General features: G+C 36.5%; 2 protein-coding genes across 2 annotated transcripts in view; one reads left to right on the top strand and one right to left on the bottom strand.

Annotated features, from left to right (window-relative positions):
- Positions 1–18628, bottom strand: part of SERINC1 (serine incorporator 1) — a 27902-nt gene extending 9274 nt beyond the window's left edge. The window contains exons 1-5 of the mRNA XM_050786384.1: positions 18423–18628; positions 5620–5781; positions 3617–3786; positions 1311–1390; positions 919–1056 (exon numbers count right to left, since the gene is read on the bottom strand). Of these exons, the coding sequence (XP_050642341.1) occupies positions 919–1056; positions 1311–1390; positions 3617–3786; positions 5620–5781; positions 18423–18461 (589 nt within the window). The 5' untranslated portion in view covers positions 18462–18628. The remainder of the gene's footprint in view (positions 1–918; positions 1057–1310; positions 1391–3616; positions 3787–5619; positions 5782–18422) is intronic.
- Positions 18590–18763, top strand: part of PKIB (cAMP-dependent protein kinase inhibitor beta) — a 246083-nt gene continuing 245909 nt past the window's right edge. The window contains exon 1 of the mRNA XM_050786391.1: positions 18590–18763. The gene's annotated coding sequence lies outside the window, so the exon portion shown is untranslated.

The raw sequence follows: 18763 nt of genomic DNA, 5'->3' as shown, positions 1-18763 counted from the left end.
TGACTAAAGCTTGTTTCTTTGAGCACCAAATTATTTTAACTTGAACCATTGAGATCAACCACCACAAATTAGTTGTGTGAGAAGAATATTAGGCCAGCAGAAACGGATTTGGTTTGCACTCCAATTTAAAATTTTTTTTAGCTGAAATTCAGGTCATTTAGAATGAAAATCCAGATTTATGACTTCTTTTGAAAAACATTAGAAAAATCAAGCAATACTGAGTTCACATTCCCACAAGGCAACTAATAAATGGAGCTGAGCAGTAGCAATGCACTTTAGATGGGGCATTCATACTCTCGAACTCATTGTAGTCCCTACTATTTGGACAAAGCTTATGCACTTAAACTTTGTCTTCCTGTTCGCTCATTTTTGTTACCTGGTTTGGTCCTGTAAGCATCTGAATTGTGATATCTGTTTTCAAGTATAACGCCAAAGAACTCGACCTCATCATTAAAAATAACCATTAATTACATCACTATAGGAATTCCTTTAGTTGTTATTGATGCACATAAAAGCATCCTTTGTACTTATATAAAACGTCCAAGTTGCTTTTTATATTTTTATTTGCTGCTGTTTATGAATTGTATCACTGTGTGTTTATCTATTCCTAGCAATCCTCTTCCCTTTAATATTTTACCTTTAACCCATTGTAGGCTAGAAAATTAGACTATAAAGTGCACATGCTTTGTATTCAGGTTCTTTTGGATTCTTTCCCGGTTCTTGGGTTATGTTCCCAGTTAACCTGCTAAAAGATCTAATCACCAAGTTGCTGATACAATGTGATATTTTGAGTTTAAATTAAATACCTCTTCGTAGGAAATTAGACCATAAAAATCCTAAGTGATTTACCTGGTCTACATATCTATTCTTGACTTCAAAGTTCAACTATACTGAAGTTGTTTTGTGACAAAAGCTTACCTGCATACCAACATCTCGAGTTCCCTTCTTCCATTTTTTCAACCCATGATTCATTCCATGAATGTGCAAAATCAATAAGTAAGACTAATTGTATGAGGATGAAACAAAAGGCACCTGCCATGCCTACATAAAACCACACTGAAAGGGAAAAAAAAGCATACATAAGTGATTGGTTAGTTTGATTTTTATCAATTCCTTTAAAAATCACAGTACACAAAAAGGAAAATAAAATTTTATATGAACATCTTGATTTTGCCAACTGGGAAAACACACACACACACACATATATACACCCAAAAAGACGAACAATTAGAGTTATAGTTCCAGGTAACAATTATTTCAGATTCCTTTATAAAATATCAACGTCAAACAACTTAAAAAGGATTTCTTACCGGTTGTAAAAGTTCCTTCTGGAATGAAGAATGCCCCAATAATAATTGCAATTGCTGCAGCAAATTTAAAGAACCAAAATCTAAAACAAAAAGAAACATAATTTTTATTAATAAACATTCATTCATCAAATAATTTCATATATGAAATCATTAAACTGCATCTTAACAAACAGCTACTCTTTATGTGAATGGTCTACTTCTTTCTGAGGATATTATAATGATCTGGAGTGTAGCCATATTTGTAACTACAAAACAAGGTAATCATCATATTTAGATAACTTAGTTTGGAGAGAGAGTGAAATTAACCATTACCATGAACCCAAGCTTATATTATAGATCTTTCCAATTGGAAAGAACAAAGCAAAAAAAAAAAATCTGATAAGAAAGGCAAGTCAAAATGTGAAAGGAATGGATTAAAGCCCAGACCGCGCTAGAGGAAGCATCAGAGCAAATGGCTGGAAAAGACAGGGAAATGATAAGACATTTCAGGGACTACTGGACACTGGTTCTGAGTTGACATTGATTCCAGGGTACCCAAAACATCACTGTGGTCCCCCAGTTAAAGCAGGCGTTTATGGAGATCACTGGGTCACTCCACCAGGAAAAAAACACCTGCTGAGTTGCTTGCTGAAGGCAAAGGGAATAAAGAATGGGTAGCAGAAGGCAATCATCAATACCAGCTACGACCACATGTCCAGCTGCAGAAATGAGGGCTGTAATTGTCATGAGTACTTCCTCGTTTTGTCAAAAACATGTTCATGCATGCATATACTCGTACTAAGAAAATATTTTCATTTCCTTTCTCCTCTATCATGTGACATAAGATTTACTGACTTCACATCAGCATTTAAGTATTGTTAACTATGTAATAGTATTTGGGTTGGGGACTGGTGTGTTTTCAGTTGACCTTATTTTTGTCTTCATTTGCAGATTATGTATGGTCTCAGGAGGTGTATTCGGGTTCAAGTTGACGATGGGTAGACTTCTGATAGTTAATATTGAGTGTCAACTTGAATTCAAGGATGCAAAGTACTGACTTGTGATGGTTAATACTGAGTGTCAACTTTATTGGATTGAAGGATGCAAAGTACTGATGCTGGATGTGTCTGTGAGGGTGTTGCCAAAGGAGATTAACATTTGAGTCAGTGGGCTGGGGAAGGCAGACCCACCCTTAATCTGGGTGGGCACCATCTAATCAGCTGCCAGCAGGGCTAGAATATAAAGCAGGCAAAAAAGAAGTGAGGACTAGACTGGCCTAGCCTCCCAGCCTACATCTTTCTCCCATGCTGGATGCTCCCTGTCTTTGAACATCAGGCTCCAAGTTCTTCAGTTTTGGGACTCGGACTGGCTCTCCTTGCTCCTCAGCTTGCAGACGGCCTATTGTGGGACCTTGAGATCATGTAAATTAATACTTAATAAACTCCGCTTTGTATATATATCTATCTATCCTATTAGTTCTGTCCCTCTAGAGAAACCTAATACACTTGATTATCAGAAAAGACAACAATTATATAAACTGCTTTTAAGACCATTTTGAGAAAGATGTATTTCTCACTAATTCATTATGAAAAAACGAGAATGTTAGTTCCATTTCACAGGCTTATTCACATAAGTGGGATAATATATCAAAGTATAAGGTGAACTGTATAAATGAATAGTTTTTATAAACACATGATAAATGCCTCCATCTAAAACTCTAATAATTTAACAAAATAATCAATGACTAAAGGAACACAATAAAAGATAATCAACCTGTCACATATTTTCTCATTAATATTTATATTCTACTTGTTTATTCCTTTTGTCTTTGGTAGCACATGTTACTAGATAAGCAACAGCAGATATTAAAACAGTTAAATAAGGGTACCAGAGGTAGTGCTCTATATGAAGGAAGATGATAAATAAACCCTGAAGTTTCTTTCTGGGTTGTCTAATACAACCAACCTAGAAAAATCTGCTCTCTGGGTCTAGGGAACTGAGAGTTCCATGCAAGTGGATTGGTCCACCAAAAGTTAAGAGGAGGAGGAGAAATAGCTATTCCCTTAGTAGTCACAAATATAACACAGTCTCTTTTTTAGGATGAAAATATAAAACACTGTGGATCAGAGGTTATTATAGCTATTATTTAATATCCAAAGTCTGACATTCTCCAGTAAAAACAAGATTTTCTCACCCTGTCATTCACGAATAAAGTAATTCTGCAAATTGTATAAGTTTATTTTACCTTAAGGTTTCCTTAGATAAACTGGCAATTACCAATGAGAAGCTACCCAGGCTTTTATATTGAAGCTTATTTGAAAACTTACCCATTGTGCACTGCAGCTCTAGGATCACTGCTACTCTTCACTTTGATCATTAGTAAAGAGAGAAGAAGATAGAACATAGCCAAACCAAAGCACAAACGATATACAGCTTTATAGCCAACCAAAATATTACAAGGGACAACACCTTTCTCATTCTCACAAAATCCAGGAATCTAGAAAAACAAAAGGGTTTGATCCATCATTTTTTCATTAAGTAAAAGTAAAAATTACATGTAATCAAATAGTTTAAGTAAACGTTTAGAAAACTGGAATTTGCTTTACAATTTATGATGAATATGTACTCAAGATGAGTCTGATACATTTTAATCACATCCAGTGGGGAAAAAAGAGTTAAATCCCCATCTGAGCAAATCATAAACTATAATACTAACTCTATGCTGGATGGTTATTTTGAGTTACAGATTTATCCTACATTTTAAAAACTTGCACTCTACTTGAATAGCATGATATACTTGTTTTGGTAGTGTAAGTGCTATTTCTGAGACTACTGTTCAAAACTATTAATACATCTATTATTCATATATGTAAGAATAAATTATTTCCTCCCACTCCTTCCAGTCCCAGCACTCTAAAAAGAACTGCTTTTTCAGCACACTAGTCATGTACTAGTTTTCAAATCCAAAGGCTACTGCTTAATCACATTCCTTAATCCCATTTTTATATAGACACTATCCCTGTCATTCTTAAAACTTTCTTCCTAGAACCTGTACTTTTTTTTTTTTTTCTGTTATCCCTTCCCTCCCAGTTTTTCCTTTCTCCACTAACTCCCTTAAGTAAGAGATTCTGGCAAAGTTCTAGCTCTGCTCACTCTGAATGATCTTCAGCATATGATGCCATGGTTTCAACATTCAATTTCTATCCTCAAGGCAGTCTCTAGCCGCTGTGATTTCTTTTAAATTCCTTCATGTTTTCTACTTGCTGCTGTATATTATTATGGACTTCATGTTTCTGTCTACCCAAAATTAAATGCTAAAAGCCTAACCCTCAATGGGAGGATAGTGGGAGATGGGGTCTTTAGGTGGTAATTAAATCATGAGGGTAGAGCCCTCAGGATGGGATTAATGCCCTTATAAAAACAGATAGAAGAGAGCTGCTGCTTTCTCTCAACAATGTAAGATGACCGTGTGTAAACCAGGAATAAGACCCTCACCAGAACTTGACCATAGTGGCCCCTTGATTTCGGACTTTCAGCCTCCAAAACTGATAAATAAATTTTTGTTGTCTTAAGCCACCCAGCCTATGATACTCTTGTTATAGCAGCCTGAACTAAGACATATATATATATATAAATATACACACGTACATGATACAATACCACCAAGTCAACATGTTAGAAGCTAAATTTATTACATGTTCCCCATCTCCTTCCACAACCTGACTCTCTCTAAAAATTTTTCTTTCTGGGTTAATAGCAACACTTTTCTCCCAGTTTTCTAGGATCAGAACCTGGTTGTTATTTATGATTCCATCACTGCCAATATTTCAATGCCAGGTTCAGTCAATTTTACATCCAGAAAATCTTACTTCAGGTCCTCTATTCTCTTCTTGATTATACCACTGCAACAGCCTCCATATTTAACTGCTTGACTTTTATACTTTATTAATTGTAAGATTAATCTTCCTAAAGTACAGATACTTTGCTCAAAAAGCTCTTTTATACTCATTAGCTATTTTTCAATCTCTGTATATGAAAGTTCTAACCATTCTTAGAATATCCTTTTTTCCATCACCCACTGAGATTCTGACACCTGATTAAAATTATACTTCTGTGTATTACCACAGTACATTTCCTGTACCACCATCAAAGAACTTAACAAGCTAACGTATATTATCTTTGTTTTTCCTACAAGATTATAAACTACAACTAGGATTACATACTGTCATATTCTATATTAATCTATTTACAATATCCCTGAATCAGTTTTATTCATATACATATATACCCTATAGCCTCAGTTAATCAATAAATAAGAAATGAGACTAACCTTATTCAGTTGTTCTTCCATTCCTGGTATCAACATTACACAAGCTACACATACTCCAACAAGTAAGAAAAGTGCATAGATCAGTCTAGTTACAGTGGAGTTGTTTCCACTAGGACAGCATCGGCATAGCAAACACGGGGCACTTCCACACAAACATGGTATCTGGGAAAAAGAATATTATTAAAAATATTATTAAAAGCCAGTAAATCAGTAGATCTTAAAATGATACAATGAAAATTGATATTCTATCCAAAAAAGAAAAAAGACTCAAAGTAATTACATCAAGGGACATAAGGTATTTGGTTCATATAAATTATCTATATACCACAAAACTTAGCAACTTCTAAGAAGGAGTAAAGACAAAAAAGCCCTTGGACTCTATGACAGGTAAAATGAACAAATCAGCTAAAACAAAAAGGGGGAAAAAATCATCAGTAGTAACCAAAGTTTAAATAAGAAAACAAATGGAATATACATGAGTAGCACAGCTGCTAAACCCACCACCTCCAGCGCCTGCCCTTTAGCCCCCAGATACTAGACTGAAGAATACACAAAATTCTGAGGATTCTCAAATACATCCAAGGAGGAAAAAAAAAAGTGAATTGATATGTTTTCCTTCTTTTGACCTGGTGATAGTGACAATGAAAACTACAACTAGAGTGAGCCAAAAAGGATAATAATACAACTGGGGCTAGCTAACTTTCTCCAGTGACCACCACACTAAACTAGCAGCATGCTCCCAAGGGAACAGAATATCTTCCTGTCCAGGAGAGAGGAACACTGGTACAGAGTATTTACGAGTATCTAAGAAAGCCACAGAGTAAATATTCTCATAATACCATAACCTGGGCTGAGATGTCAGACTTCTAGAAGGTGGATGAACCAGATCTTCCAGGCCTAGAATTACAACTCTAGGGGAAAACAGTCTTAGATACCAGCTAGAGCACTACACCAACCAATATAAGGTAAGAATAAAGCTGCTTTATATTAAACGTCCACAAAACAGAAATAAATGTCATGGCAACTATGTAAATATACTTTAGCAAAAATTAAACATAAACATCTCCCCTCAGAAAAAGGAATGAAGAAAATATAAGGCATATGAAGAATTCAGTCTGAAATAAATATAATCCAGTAAGGAAATTCTCTACCAGTATTTCATTTGAGCTATAAAAAAATAACAAAAATATTTTTTTTTAAAAAAAGGAGACCTTAAAAATGAAATAAGAACAGAACACAATGGAAAGTGGGAATCAAAGGGCTAAAGAAATGAGAAGGGGAAAAACAGACTTAACTAATAACTATCAAGAAACAAAACAGACATAGGTAAAAATAAAATTACTGATGAAAAAAGGCTTGGGATAATCACTATAAATTCAGGTCAAGATGGAGAAACCATGACCCGACTCATCCTCTTGACTTAAACAATGGAAAAAACAAGTTTTTCAGACAATGAACAACGGGCAATGTCAAGCAGTAATTTCTAAGAGGAGACAATGTGAGCCCTATGACTGGCCCTTATTTTACCAATTGATCGACTGACAGTCTCCTTCTGTTGCCTAGGCTGGAGTGCAGTAGTGCGATCTCCGGTCACTGCAACCTTCCCCGCCCCCACCCCGGGTTCATGGGATTCTCCTGCCTCAGCCTCCTGAGTAGCTGGGATTGCAGGCATACACCACCACACCCAGCTAATTTTTGTATTTTTAGTAGAGATGGGGTTTCACCATGTTGGCCAGGCTGGTCTCAAACTTCTGACCTCAGGTGATCGCCTACCTTGGCCTCCCAAAGTGCTGGGATTGCAGGCGTGGCCCACCTTGACCGGCCCTTATTTCTGCCTGGGGAGAACGTCCACTGCAGGGAGGGTCTAGGAATTTTACCACCCAGAGGTGAAAAACTTTGTAATCCATGAGGCATTGGGTAGAGATATCAGAAGGCAATTAATACTGGAAAAAAATCAGCCATCAAACTGAAGGCTGCACTAGTTGCATTTAACGAAACTTAAAGGCAAATAAAAAGATCACACTGTCTCTAAGTAAAATCACCCAAGTCAAAGATAAAAGCCCAATAATATATATATATTTTTTAATAAAAGTATATCCAGCACTGATCAAGGAAAAATTTACACTGGACAGCTAACAAAAAATTAGCAGGCAGGCAAAAAACAGAAAAATACAACCTATAATGAGGATCAATCAATCAATATCAACCTGGAAATGATACAGATAACTGAGATCATTTATAAATAGGGCACTGTAGTATTCTTGTAAGTGTATTATTTCACATGCTCAAGGAGGTAGAGGAAAACTTGATCATGTTACGGACAGACATGCAAGATAATTTAAAATTAAGACCTATATCGTACTTCTCCAGATGACAAAATAAGCCCCCTAAATATCGACAAGACAGAAGAAAAGATTAATAATGAACCTAAAGACATAAGAAACTAAATGATCCAAAATGAAAAAGAAATAAAAATAAGAAGATGGGAATGTCGTGAGACAACTTTAAATAGCCTAATATAAGTGAAATTAGAGATGAACTTCAATTGGAGAGAAGTGAACTGGAAAGAACAGATACAAGGGTGCTTTTGAGGAAGTAACTGCCAAAATTTTTCCAATTTTATGAAAACGATTAATTCACAGATCCAGGAAACTCAACAAAGCCCTAGCAAAATAAACATGAAAACCACACCAAGTCACATCATAATCAAATTACTTTAAAAAAGTAATAATCAGAAAAATCTTAAAAGTAGGCAGAAAAATAAAATGTACATTATAAACTGAGGAACAAAGAAATAAATCACACTTCTAGTAAGAAACGGTTCAAGCCTAAAATTAGTACTGAAAGAAAAAATATATAAACAGAATTTTGTACTCAGTGAAAGTATCTTCCAAAAATTAAGGCGAAATAAAGACCATTTTCAGGAATAGAAAAGACAAAATAATCCAAACAAGCAGACTTAAACTGCCAGAGATGTTGAAGGAAATCCTCCAAGAAAGAAAATTATACCAGACAGAAATTTGGATTTGCATACAAAAGAAGAAAAGAAACAGTAAATAGATACATTCTTCTTATTTAAAAAAATGGGCCAGAATTACTGAGACTAAATCCAAAGACATCATAAGAAAATAATAGACAAATATCCCTCATAAACATAAACAAAAACTTCTTAATGATATTTTAGCAAGTCAAAAACAACAATATGAAAGTATATAAAAAGGGTAACATATTGTGACCAGGTAGAGTTTAGCCTGGAAAAGCAAGGTTGGTTCCACTTTTAAAAATCAACCAATGAACTCGACCGTAAAAACAGACTAAAGAAAAAACATGGTCATCTCAATAGATATAGAAAAACCATTTGACAAAATTAAATACCGATTCATGATATAAACTGTCAACAAGGAACAGAAGATAACATCCTTAATTTGATAAATGGCATTTACAAATATCTATAGCTCTCATCCATAATTGATGATGGAAGTCTGAATGCTTTCCCCGTAAGATATCAAACAAGTTGTATTGGTCCCAGCCAATACAACGAGGTAAGAAAAAAACTAAAACATAAAAATTGGAATGGAAGACACGAAACTGCCCCCTTCACATGTAGCACAACTGTCTACATAGAAAATCCCAAAGAGGGCCATGAACCATGGCTCACACCCGTAATCCCAGCAATTTGGGAAGCTGAGGCAGGAGGACCATTTGAGCCTAGGAGTTCAAGGATATAGTAAGCTATGATAGTGCCACTGCACTTGAGTCTGGATGATAACAAAATAAAACAAACAAAAAACAACAACAACAAAAATACCCCACAAAGAACCTACAAAAATGCAACTACAACTAACTCTTCAAGGTCACATGATTAAAAAGTCAATATACACAAATCAATCATGTTTCTACATATTAGTAACAACTGAAAACAAAAAGAAAATAGTTATAAATCTAACAAAACATAGAAAAGATCTCAAATAATGAAAACTACAAAACATTGATGAAAGAAATCAAAGACCTAAATGAATGGCAAAATATACAGAGTTCATGGATTGGAAGACAATTATTTTCAAGATATCAGGTCTTTCCAAACTTATCTATAGATTCAGTCTAATTCCAATCACAATCCCAATATCAGATTTACAGAAATAAACTAGCTGAAAAGGCAAAAACACTAGAATAGCTCAAACAAGTCTGAAAAAAGAGCAAAGTTAAAAGACACACTACCTGATTTCAAGACTAGCATTAAAGTGACAGTAATTAGAGTGATACAGGGAAAAGGGTGGACACAGTAAGCAGAACACAATGAAGTTCAGAAATAGACTGATGCAAATATGATCAAAGGATTTTTGACAAAGATACCAAAGCAATTCACTATGGAAAGGATAATCTTTTTAATAAATGGTGCTGAAATAACTGGATATTCATACATTTTTTAAAAAGTTAACCTTAAGCCATAATCAAACCATATATGAAAATTAAGATTTCCTGGATACCATATAAAAAAAAGGACTCACAATACAAAAACAAATGAATTGGGCTTCATTAAAATTAAGAACTTTTGCTCTTTAAAACACACTGCTGAGAATGAAAAAGCAAGCCATAAACTTGAAAATATTTGCAAGTGAGGTATGTGATAAATCATTGGCATCCAGAATATAAAAGGAACTCTAAAAACTCAGTAATAAGAAAACATACAACTCAATGAAAAAATGGGCAAAATATTTAAACAGATACTTTAATCAAAGGCATACAGACAGCAAATAAGCAAAGAAAAAGTGCTCAATATCATTATTAGGGAAACGTACATTAAAATCAGAGATACTACTACCTGCATATTAGAACGGCTAAAAGGAAATAAACTGATACCAACTACTGACAAGAATGCAGAGTGACTAGAACTCTCTTACTTTGGTGGTGAGAATGAAAAATGGTACAACCATTTTGGAAACCAGTTTGTTTCTTATTTTTAAGTCAAACATGCACTTACTGTATGAATAAGCAAATCCACACTCAGATATTTATTCAAGTGAAATAAGACCTTATAATCACACAAAAAAAAACCTTTATGGGAATGCTTATAGCTACTTTATTTGTAATCATCAAAACCTAGAAAGGCTCCTCAAATGGTGAATGGATAAATTGTGGTATATCCAAACAAAAACAATACTAACAATAAAAACATATGGAGAATGAAACTCAGATGAATTATGTGCTAAGTAATAAGAAGCCAGACTCAAAAACTATATATTGTAGGATTCCATTAATATGACACTCTAGAAAGGCAAAATCCTAAAGACAGAAAATAGGGGTTGCCAAGGACAGGACAGTGCAATTTTTTAGGATGATCAATGTTCCAAAATGGTTACATGACTAGATGCACTTGTCAAAACTCATGGAACTGTATATTACAAAGAGTAAATTCTACTGTATATAAATTATACTTTAACTAAAAAAAGTCCTTAAAATAGAGAATACCCTAAATAAATGAATTAAAGGATATTCACAGATCTAATATAAGAAAAATTCCTTAGATGGAAAAATAATCTGTAAATCAAAAGAGCACACTACTTTTTGAGAAGAGGAAAAAAAGTGATAAAAGATTTAAACTCAGACTTATCTGGTTATTTAATTTCTAAAATAAAGAAAAACTCTTCAGCTACTCAGGCAGAAGAAACAAATCACCTATGCATGTGCAGAGTTGTTTTGGGAGGGTGTGGAAACCAGGCTGATATGAGACAGAATACAATACAGAAATAACTACAAAGTTCTGAAGGAAATTCGTATACTATATGTCTCTCAAGAATTTAGCAGACACTTTCAAAAACCAAAGATTCCGGCACCCATAAATCCTTTTTGAAAAATCTACTGATGACAAAATGTGGTCAATTAGGAGATGACATTAAAATAACAAATTAGAGCAAAGCAATGGTAAGCCAAGGACTGGTAGAGAGCTTTGCATCCACTTAAGTTTAGAGCACTGGTTCTCAAACTGTAACAACTACCAGAATTACCTGGAGGGCTTATTAAAACATAGAATGTCCCCAGTCAACGTCTCTATGGTACAACATAATAGCGACATAAAAATGATAGTACAAAGTGTTTCTGGTTAAAGATGGCAGACTGAATATATTAATTTACCTATGTTCCCTGTAGAAATCCCAATCAAATAAAAAATAAAGGTTTGGGTTTTTTTTTTTTTCTTTAAAAAATAAGTAATAAAATAAAAAAGTCAAAAAGAACTAGGAGAACAAATCTGGAAAGTAGAAAGTACAAGGTAGTAACAGCCTTAACAGAGAAAGCTGAATTCTAAGTTATCAAAGGAAAAAGTTAACAAGCAACACAATTCATTCGGCGGAATACCCAAATAGTTCAGGAACTGGTGGCACCAGGAGTCTCTGTAAGGGGTACTAAGGGTAGAGTAAAAATAGATGATTGGTTGAATGTCTTTTCAAAGAGTAGTTAAGACTCCCAGATTTCATTCCATTTCTTGCACTAACCAACTGAAAAGGATAAAACATGAGGTTTGACAGGGGAACACCAAGAAGAGTTGACAAAAGGGGTTTCGTACTAAAAATATAAAATTAAATCAAATTTTATGTACTGAATGTGAAGAACCTCATCATTCTTTCCCTCACTTGCCTTCCACAATGCAAGTATATTCCTCAGGTTAGAGACTGGAAGTGTACCCTGGATCTATCAATAGCCCTAGATAAATATCTGCATCAGGCTTCCACAATAAACTGGTTCAGCCAGATCACTTCACTGTAGTCACAGCTGACAAGTCCTACACCAAGCTCTTGAGTGTCCCACTCCTAAATATGAACAAATAGCTACTGACCACTGAATACTGAGGAAAACACTAAGATCAATGAAAGTGGGTGGAGTGGATAGGAGAAACTTGAAAAGAAATTATATTCAAACATAAAAGCATAAAAAAATCTAATATTTCTAATATACTTACAAAGTATATTAATTATATAGTATAGCGTACATCGTAAAGATAAAAATAAAGATTTTTTTAAAAAGGGAGAAAGACTGCTTCCATGAAACAAACACAGGATGCTACAAAAATGGAACAGAGGCCAGGAATGGTGGCTCACATCTGTAATCCCAGCACTTTGGGAGGCTGAGCCTGACAGGTCACTTGAGGTCAGGAGTTCAAGACCAGCCTGGCCAACATGGTGAAACAGTCTCTACTAAAAATACAAAAATTACCCAGGCATGGTGGTGCGTGCCTGTAGTCCCAGTTACTCAGAAGGCTGAGGCTTAAGAATTGCTTGGATTTGGGAGGTAGAAGTTTCAGTGAGCCAAGATCACGCCACTACGCTCCATTCTGGGTGACAAAGCAAGACTTCGTGAAACAGAGAACAAAACAAACCTCTGGTAATTAAAAATGTTATAGCAGAGGTTTTTGTTGTTGTTTTTTGAGACAGTCTCACTCTGTTGCCCAGGCTGGAGTGCAGCCTTTACTAAAGTGCAGTGACATGATTACAGCTCACTGCAGCCTCAATCTCCCTGGGTTTAGGTGATCCCCCCACCTCAGCCTCCACAAAAGCTGGGATCACAGATGTGCTGGGTGTAGCTGGGACCACAAGCACACACCCCCACGCCTGGCTAATTTTTTTGTATTTTTTGTAGAGACAGGGTTTTGCCATGTTGCCAAGGCTGGTCTCCAACTCCTGAGCTCAACTGATCTGCCTACCTTGGCCTCCCAAAGTGCTAAGATTATAGGCGTGAGCACACCGCCCCTATAGCAGAGGTTTAAAAATTCAACAGAAGTCCAGTCAGTCAATAAAAAAAACTTAAAAAACAAAATTCAATGGAAGTTCTGAAAACAATCAAGGAAATTTCTCAGAAAGCAGTGCAAAAAGCCAATGAGATGGAAAGCAGAAAGGAAGAAACGTCGAGTTTCAGTCCAGGAAGCACATTATCTGAATAACAGAAAAACAATGTAAAAAATACAGGTGAGAAAATTAAATAACTCAAGAAATGTAATTAACTGGTGGAGAAGAGAAGGATGGAGAGGTCATACAGAAAAAGTTTCTAAAATGACTTCAGAATACCCAGCAACAACACTGCAAGTCTACAAAGGAGCATCACAATTCTGAGGGAAAATGACTTCCAATATAGAATTCTATGACCAAAGTGTACCTCCTATGTGCTTCTGTCAAGGAGCACTACACCAAAACATGGTCATCAACCACAAGAAAACAAGCAATGAAGAAAAAAAGGGTTTCAACCTAAGAGAGAGGAAACGTACATCCTCATTTGAGGATAAAGTGAGATCCAGGATGAAAACAGTGACTACAGACTACAGCAGGTCAGATGATTCTGGGAGAGACAACCTCCAAGGTTCGATCAATCATGACATGTATCTGAGAGATGCATACAGCTGGGGAAAAGTCTGAGGTCAAATAATTTAAACACACTGAAAATAGGCTGGGCACGGTGGTTCACACCTATAATCCCAGCACTTTGGGAGGCCAAGGCAGGTGGATCACTTGAGGCCAGGAGTTATGAGACCAGCCTGGCCAATATGGCAAAATCCCATCTCTACTAAAATACAAAAATTAGCTGGGTGTGGTGGCATATGCCTGTAATCCCAGCTACTCAGGAGGCTAAGGCAAGCGAATCCCTTGAACCCGGAAGGCCAAAGTCGCAGTGAGCTTGCACCACTGCACTCCAGCCTGGGCAACGGAGCAAGATTCTGTCAAAAAAAGAAAAGAAAAGAAAGTAAACCAATGAACACAAAATTTTGTGCATGAAAGGAAAAGTCTTTGTATATTTGTTACAAGGCTGACCTATGAAGAGCATTACACAAATAAAGAACTAATATTTAAGTGCTTACTATAGCTTTACAGATATAAAGTTATATAAATAGTCACAATAATGTTCATTTACCATAATTATTTAGTATTATGGAAAGCTATGGGGACATCAATGAGTGTATGTGATTTTGGTGGGGGTAGGGATGAGGGCCAGTTGAAATCAAGGGATGATTGCTAAATCTTCATCTTCCATAGTTAGAAGACAGTGTCTAAAACAAACAAATAAAATCAAGAATACACTATATGTATGTTAATTAGAAATGTGGCAATAAATACCAAAAGAAATACTGTCTCCAAAGGGTGGAAATGGGAGTGGTACTATTTTTCTTAAGCACACAGAGAAATATGTACATACAGAATTATGAATTAAAAAATTTGAAAATCATACAATTAATTAACCCTGGGAACTAGGGCAATGGGTGAATATTGATTTATTCCACTTTTCAGAGAAGTGAATCTAAAATTAAAATGTCCTTAAAAATTTACTCCAACTTCAATGTTTTATACAATGTTTTTCTTAAACTTAAAACAGGCTTTCTTAACCATGGTATTATTGATATTTTGGGCTGAATAATTATTTGTTGTTGGGGGCTATCCTATACATTGTAGATTTAGCAGCATCCCTGTCCTCTACCAACTAACTAGATGCTAGTGGCACCCCTCACCCCAGGTTGTGACAATGAAAAATGTCTACAGATATTGCCAAATGCCCACTGGGGAGCCAAACTGTGTCCAGTTGAGAATCACTGCTATAGAAACATCTCCTTAGAAGAATCTTTTTAGGAAACTCTTTTGACAAATGTTAAGATTCAAGAATTACTTTTTTTCTTTTGTTAAATTCAAGAAAAATTAATTTCAATGCTTTGCTTAAAAATGTCTAAAATGTTGCCATTCCTAAGAATGTACTTTTGTCTATTCATCCACCCACGTGTATACAAATACACAATGCACCCATGCATTGTGAGAGAAGGAAGATTTTGAGGGGACATTTTTATTTAACTTCTACTCTGCATTGCTTGACCATTCATAGCAACTATAAATTATTTCTATAAAACAAGTCACTGTATTAACAAAAATTTAGGAGAGGTTGGCAAAAAATACGCACTTAGTAATCACTAGTTCTTAACGACTTAACTACCTTAAATATCTTGATAGGTATTGTATATAAGGTTCAGTCATTCAAAAAAAAATCAATTCTGTCTACTCACTAATATCAATGTTGAGACTGGGATGGGGAAAAGCATGTAAGTAGGTATTAGTGATTGGTAATATTGTAGTTATAGGATTAGTTGGTATGATGTTTATAATGTTTGAAGTAATTACCAATTGAAAAAAGAAACAACCATGCATGAATAAAAAATTATACTGCCATGAACCAAGGATTATAATCAATCTAATTCTAGGCCTCTTAGCTGCAAACAAAAAGTGAACAATTTAACACTCCAATTTCTGCTCAGTGCTATTACACATAATTTATCTCTTTTTAGTTTAGCCATTTTCTACAATTATTTTACAAATAAGGAAAAATCTTACTAAATTTGATTAAGCCTGCAGAAACTTGTACTAACAACGAATGAGGCTGGTTTGTTTTTAATTCTGGCTTACCTGATCTAATTTAATGATTTGAATCTTACTTTTTTTTTTTTGGTCTGTTTTTTGTTTTGTTTCGTTTTGGACACAGTGTCTCACTCTGTCGCCCAGGCTGCAGAGAAGTGGCGCCATCTTGGCTCACTGCAGCCTGTGCCTCCTGGGCTTAAGCGATTCTCCTGCCTCAGCCACCCGAGTAGCTGGGATTACAGTTGTGCGCCACCACAACCGGCTAATTTTTGGTTTTTTTGTTTTGTTTTGTTTTCTGAGACGGAGTCTTGCTCTGTTGCCCAGGCTAGAGTGCAGTGGCATGATCTCGGCTCACTGCAACCTCTGTCTCCCGGTGCAAGCAATTCTCCTGCCTCAGCCTCCCGAGTAGCTGGGACTACAGGCATGTGCCACCACGCCCAGCTAATTTTTTTGTATTTTTAGTAGAGATGGGGTTTCACCATATTGACCAGACTAGTTTCCAACTCCGGACATCAAGTGATCCATCCACCTCATCCTCCCAAAGTGCTGGGATTTCAGACGTGAGCCACCGCGGCAGGCCCTGAATGTTACTTTGGAAAAGTTGAATGAATTTTAATTTCATCAAAACCTCTAAGTAAATGAGCACATTAACTGTTAAGAATGTGGAAGAGATGGTTCCCTTCAATGACTATCGGCCTGCACTAAAATCAAACAATTAATGAATAGAGACAGAGGCACAAGAAGAAAAGGGAAAAAGATTACTGAAACTGCAAACAATAAAATAAATTCCAAACCGGGCACAGTAGCACCTGCCTGTAGTCCCAGCTACCTGGGAGGCTGAGGTACTAAGACTTGAGCCCAGGAGTTCCAAGCTGCAGTTCACTACGACTATCCCCTGCACTTCAGCCCGGCCAACACACTGAGACCCCCGTCTCTAAAAAACTGCCTCACTGCTACCTTTTTAATTTACTTCGCTATTAACACAGATACCAAAAGGTAGTGTCAATTTTATCACGGACATTCTTCTAATCAATAAAGGTGGCGATCTATATTGTAAAACGGAAAACATGTATCTCATCTTTTAAATCTCTATTATATACAAAAAAAAAACTACAGCATGCCTACTTCATAAGTGGGCAAGATACGACATTACAAATTAAACTGCGTAACATCTTCCAATAAAAACCGATGAAAACAATCTTACATGATAATCAATTACCAGCTTTCAAAACTGTTTATTACACTAAATATGCCTTTGTATGAAAGTCAATAAACTCTCTAATATCTTGAGAGAAAATATTCCAGGTTTCCGTGCAAGAAGAAATATCATGTAATCAAGAGAACAGACTGGCTGGAGTAATAATCTCCACATCATTATTTGATTAAAATTCAACATTTTTAGTTCAAGACATGAAAACCTTTTTGAAAAGAGTATATATAACGGAATTATTTGGGAAGTCAGAAAAGCAATTGTTAGAAACAGAATTAAGAAATTCCAGACTAAAGAAAAGTGATTTGAATCCAAATACCTCGCCTAAAATTACAAATATCTTTTATTAACTGCACTGCCAATGTTTTGCCTACTATTTTGGAGGGGGCAGAGATTATTTTAAATAAACTGAAATAAATTTATGCCACATGGACCAAAGTCTTGCCACTATACTGAAAATAGTTTTACTCTAACAATCCTTTAATGAAAATGTAATGTACAGCGAACTAAGCATGAAATTTCAGATGACACACGCATGCCTTGTGCCTAATGGCAATTTGGTCTTTAGGCACAAAACATGTGCGTGTCATCTGAAATTTCAATTTTAAGCTGAAATTTGAAATTGACACTTCAAACAGTCATGGCAGAGCTATGACTACTTGTTTCAAAAACAATATTACTAAATTAACATTACTGCCAGGCGGTCCCAAATGACGACAAGCACTTTTTAATCATAATCTGCGCCACAGAACAAAGAGGGCGACATGAATCCATGAACGACAGTGCGGCAGTCTGAGGTCGCCGGGAAAGAGATGACAACAGAGTGGGTACCCCACAGAAGGAAAGGAGCAAAGACCTTTGTAGAGATGGCTTAGGCAGATACAAACAAAACCATGAAAAGGGGCCTGAAAGAATGGGAGACAGCGCTCACCAAACAGGGGTGGGGGAGGGGTACTATTCTAGTTCTCTTCCTCAATTTGGGTCATCTTCCCATCGCCACTACACCTTACGGCCAGTGATCAGTTCTTCGCAAGACCCAAAGCTCTGAAGCGAACTCTGAGTGACGAGAGGAGACGAGAAGAAAATGGGGACAGAGAGGGCACTCCCTGTTGGGTGGGGCACCACATTCCCGCCGGGCTCACCCAACCCCGGCTCGGGTCGCCTTCTCTTTAGTCTCTCCCACTAGCACCCAGAGGCCGCAAAAAGCACCTTACCCAGCTCGCCATGGAGCACAGCCCCAGGACGCTCCCCATCTCCACAACGTCACAAGAGCAGCGGATACAGACAAGATGGAGACAGCGCCTTTCTCGCCTTTCCGAGATTATTTACTATTTGCGAGACACTTCCGGCACAGAGCTCAACCCGCCCCTCAGCCTCGCGTCACTTCCTTCCAGGCCAGGGTGGGATAAGACACGGAGCGGGCAGCGCTGAGATTGCGCGTGCGCGTCACTAGATGGCCCGGCTGTCCTCCTTCCTGGAAAATTTCCCAAGGACTGCTGGCTGGAAACTTAAGGCTAGTGTGGGTCTGACGGTAGTTTGCCAAATTAAGAAAACG

This window comes from Macaca thibetana, chromosome 4, assembly GCF_024542745.1.
Source record: "Macaca thibetana thibetana isolate TM-01 chromosome 4, ASM2454274v1, whole genome shotgun sequence".
Classification (NCBI taxonomy): domain Eukaryota; kingdom Metazoa; phylum Chordata; class Mammalia; order Primates; family Cercopithecidae; genus Macaca; species Macaca thibetana.
This window is presented reverse-complemented; position numbering and strand designations above follow the sequence as displayed.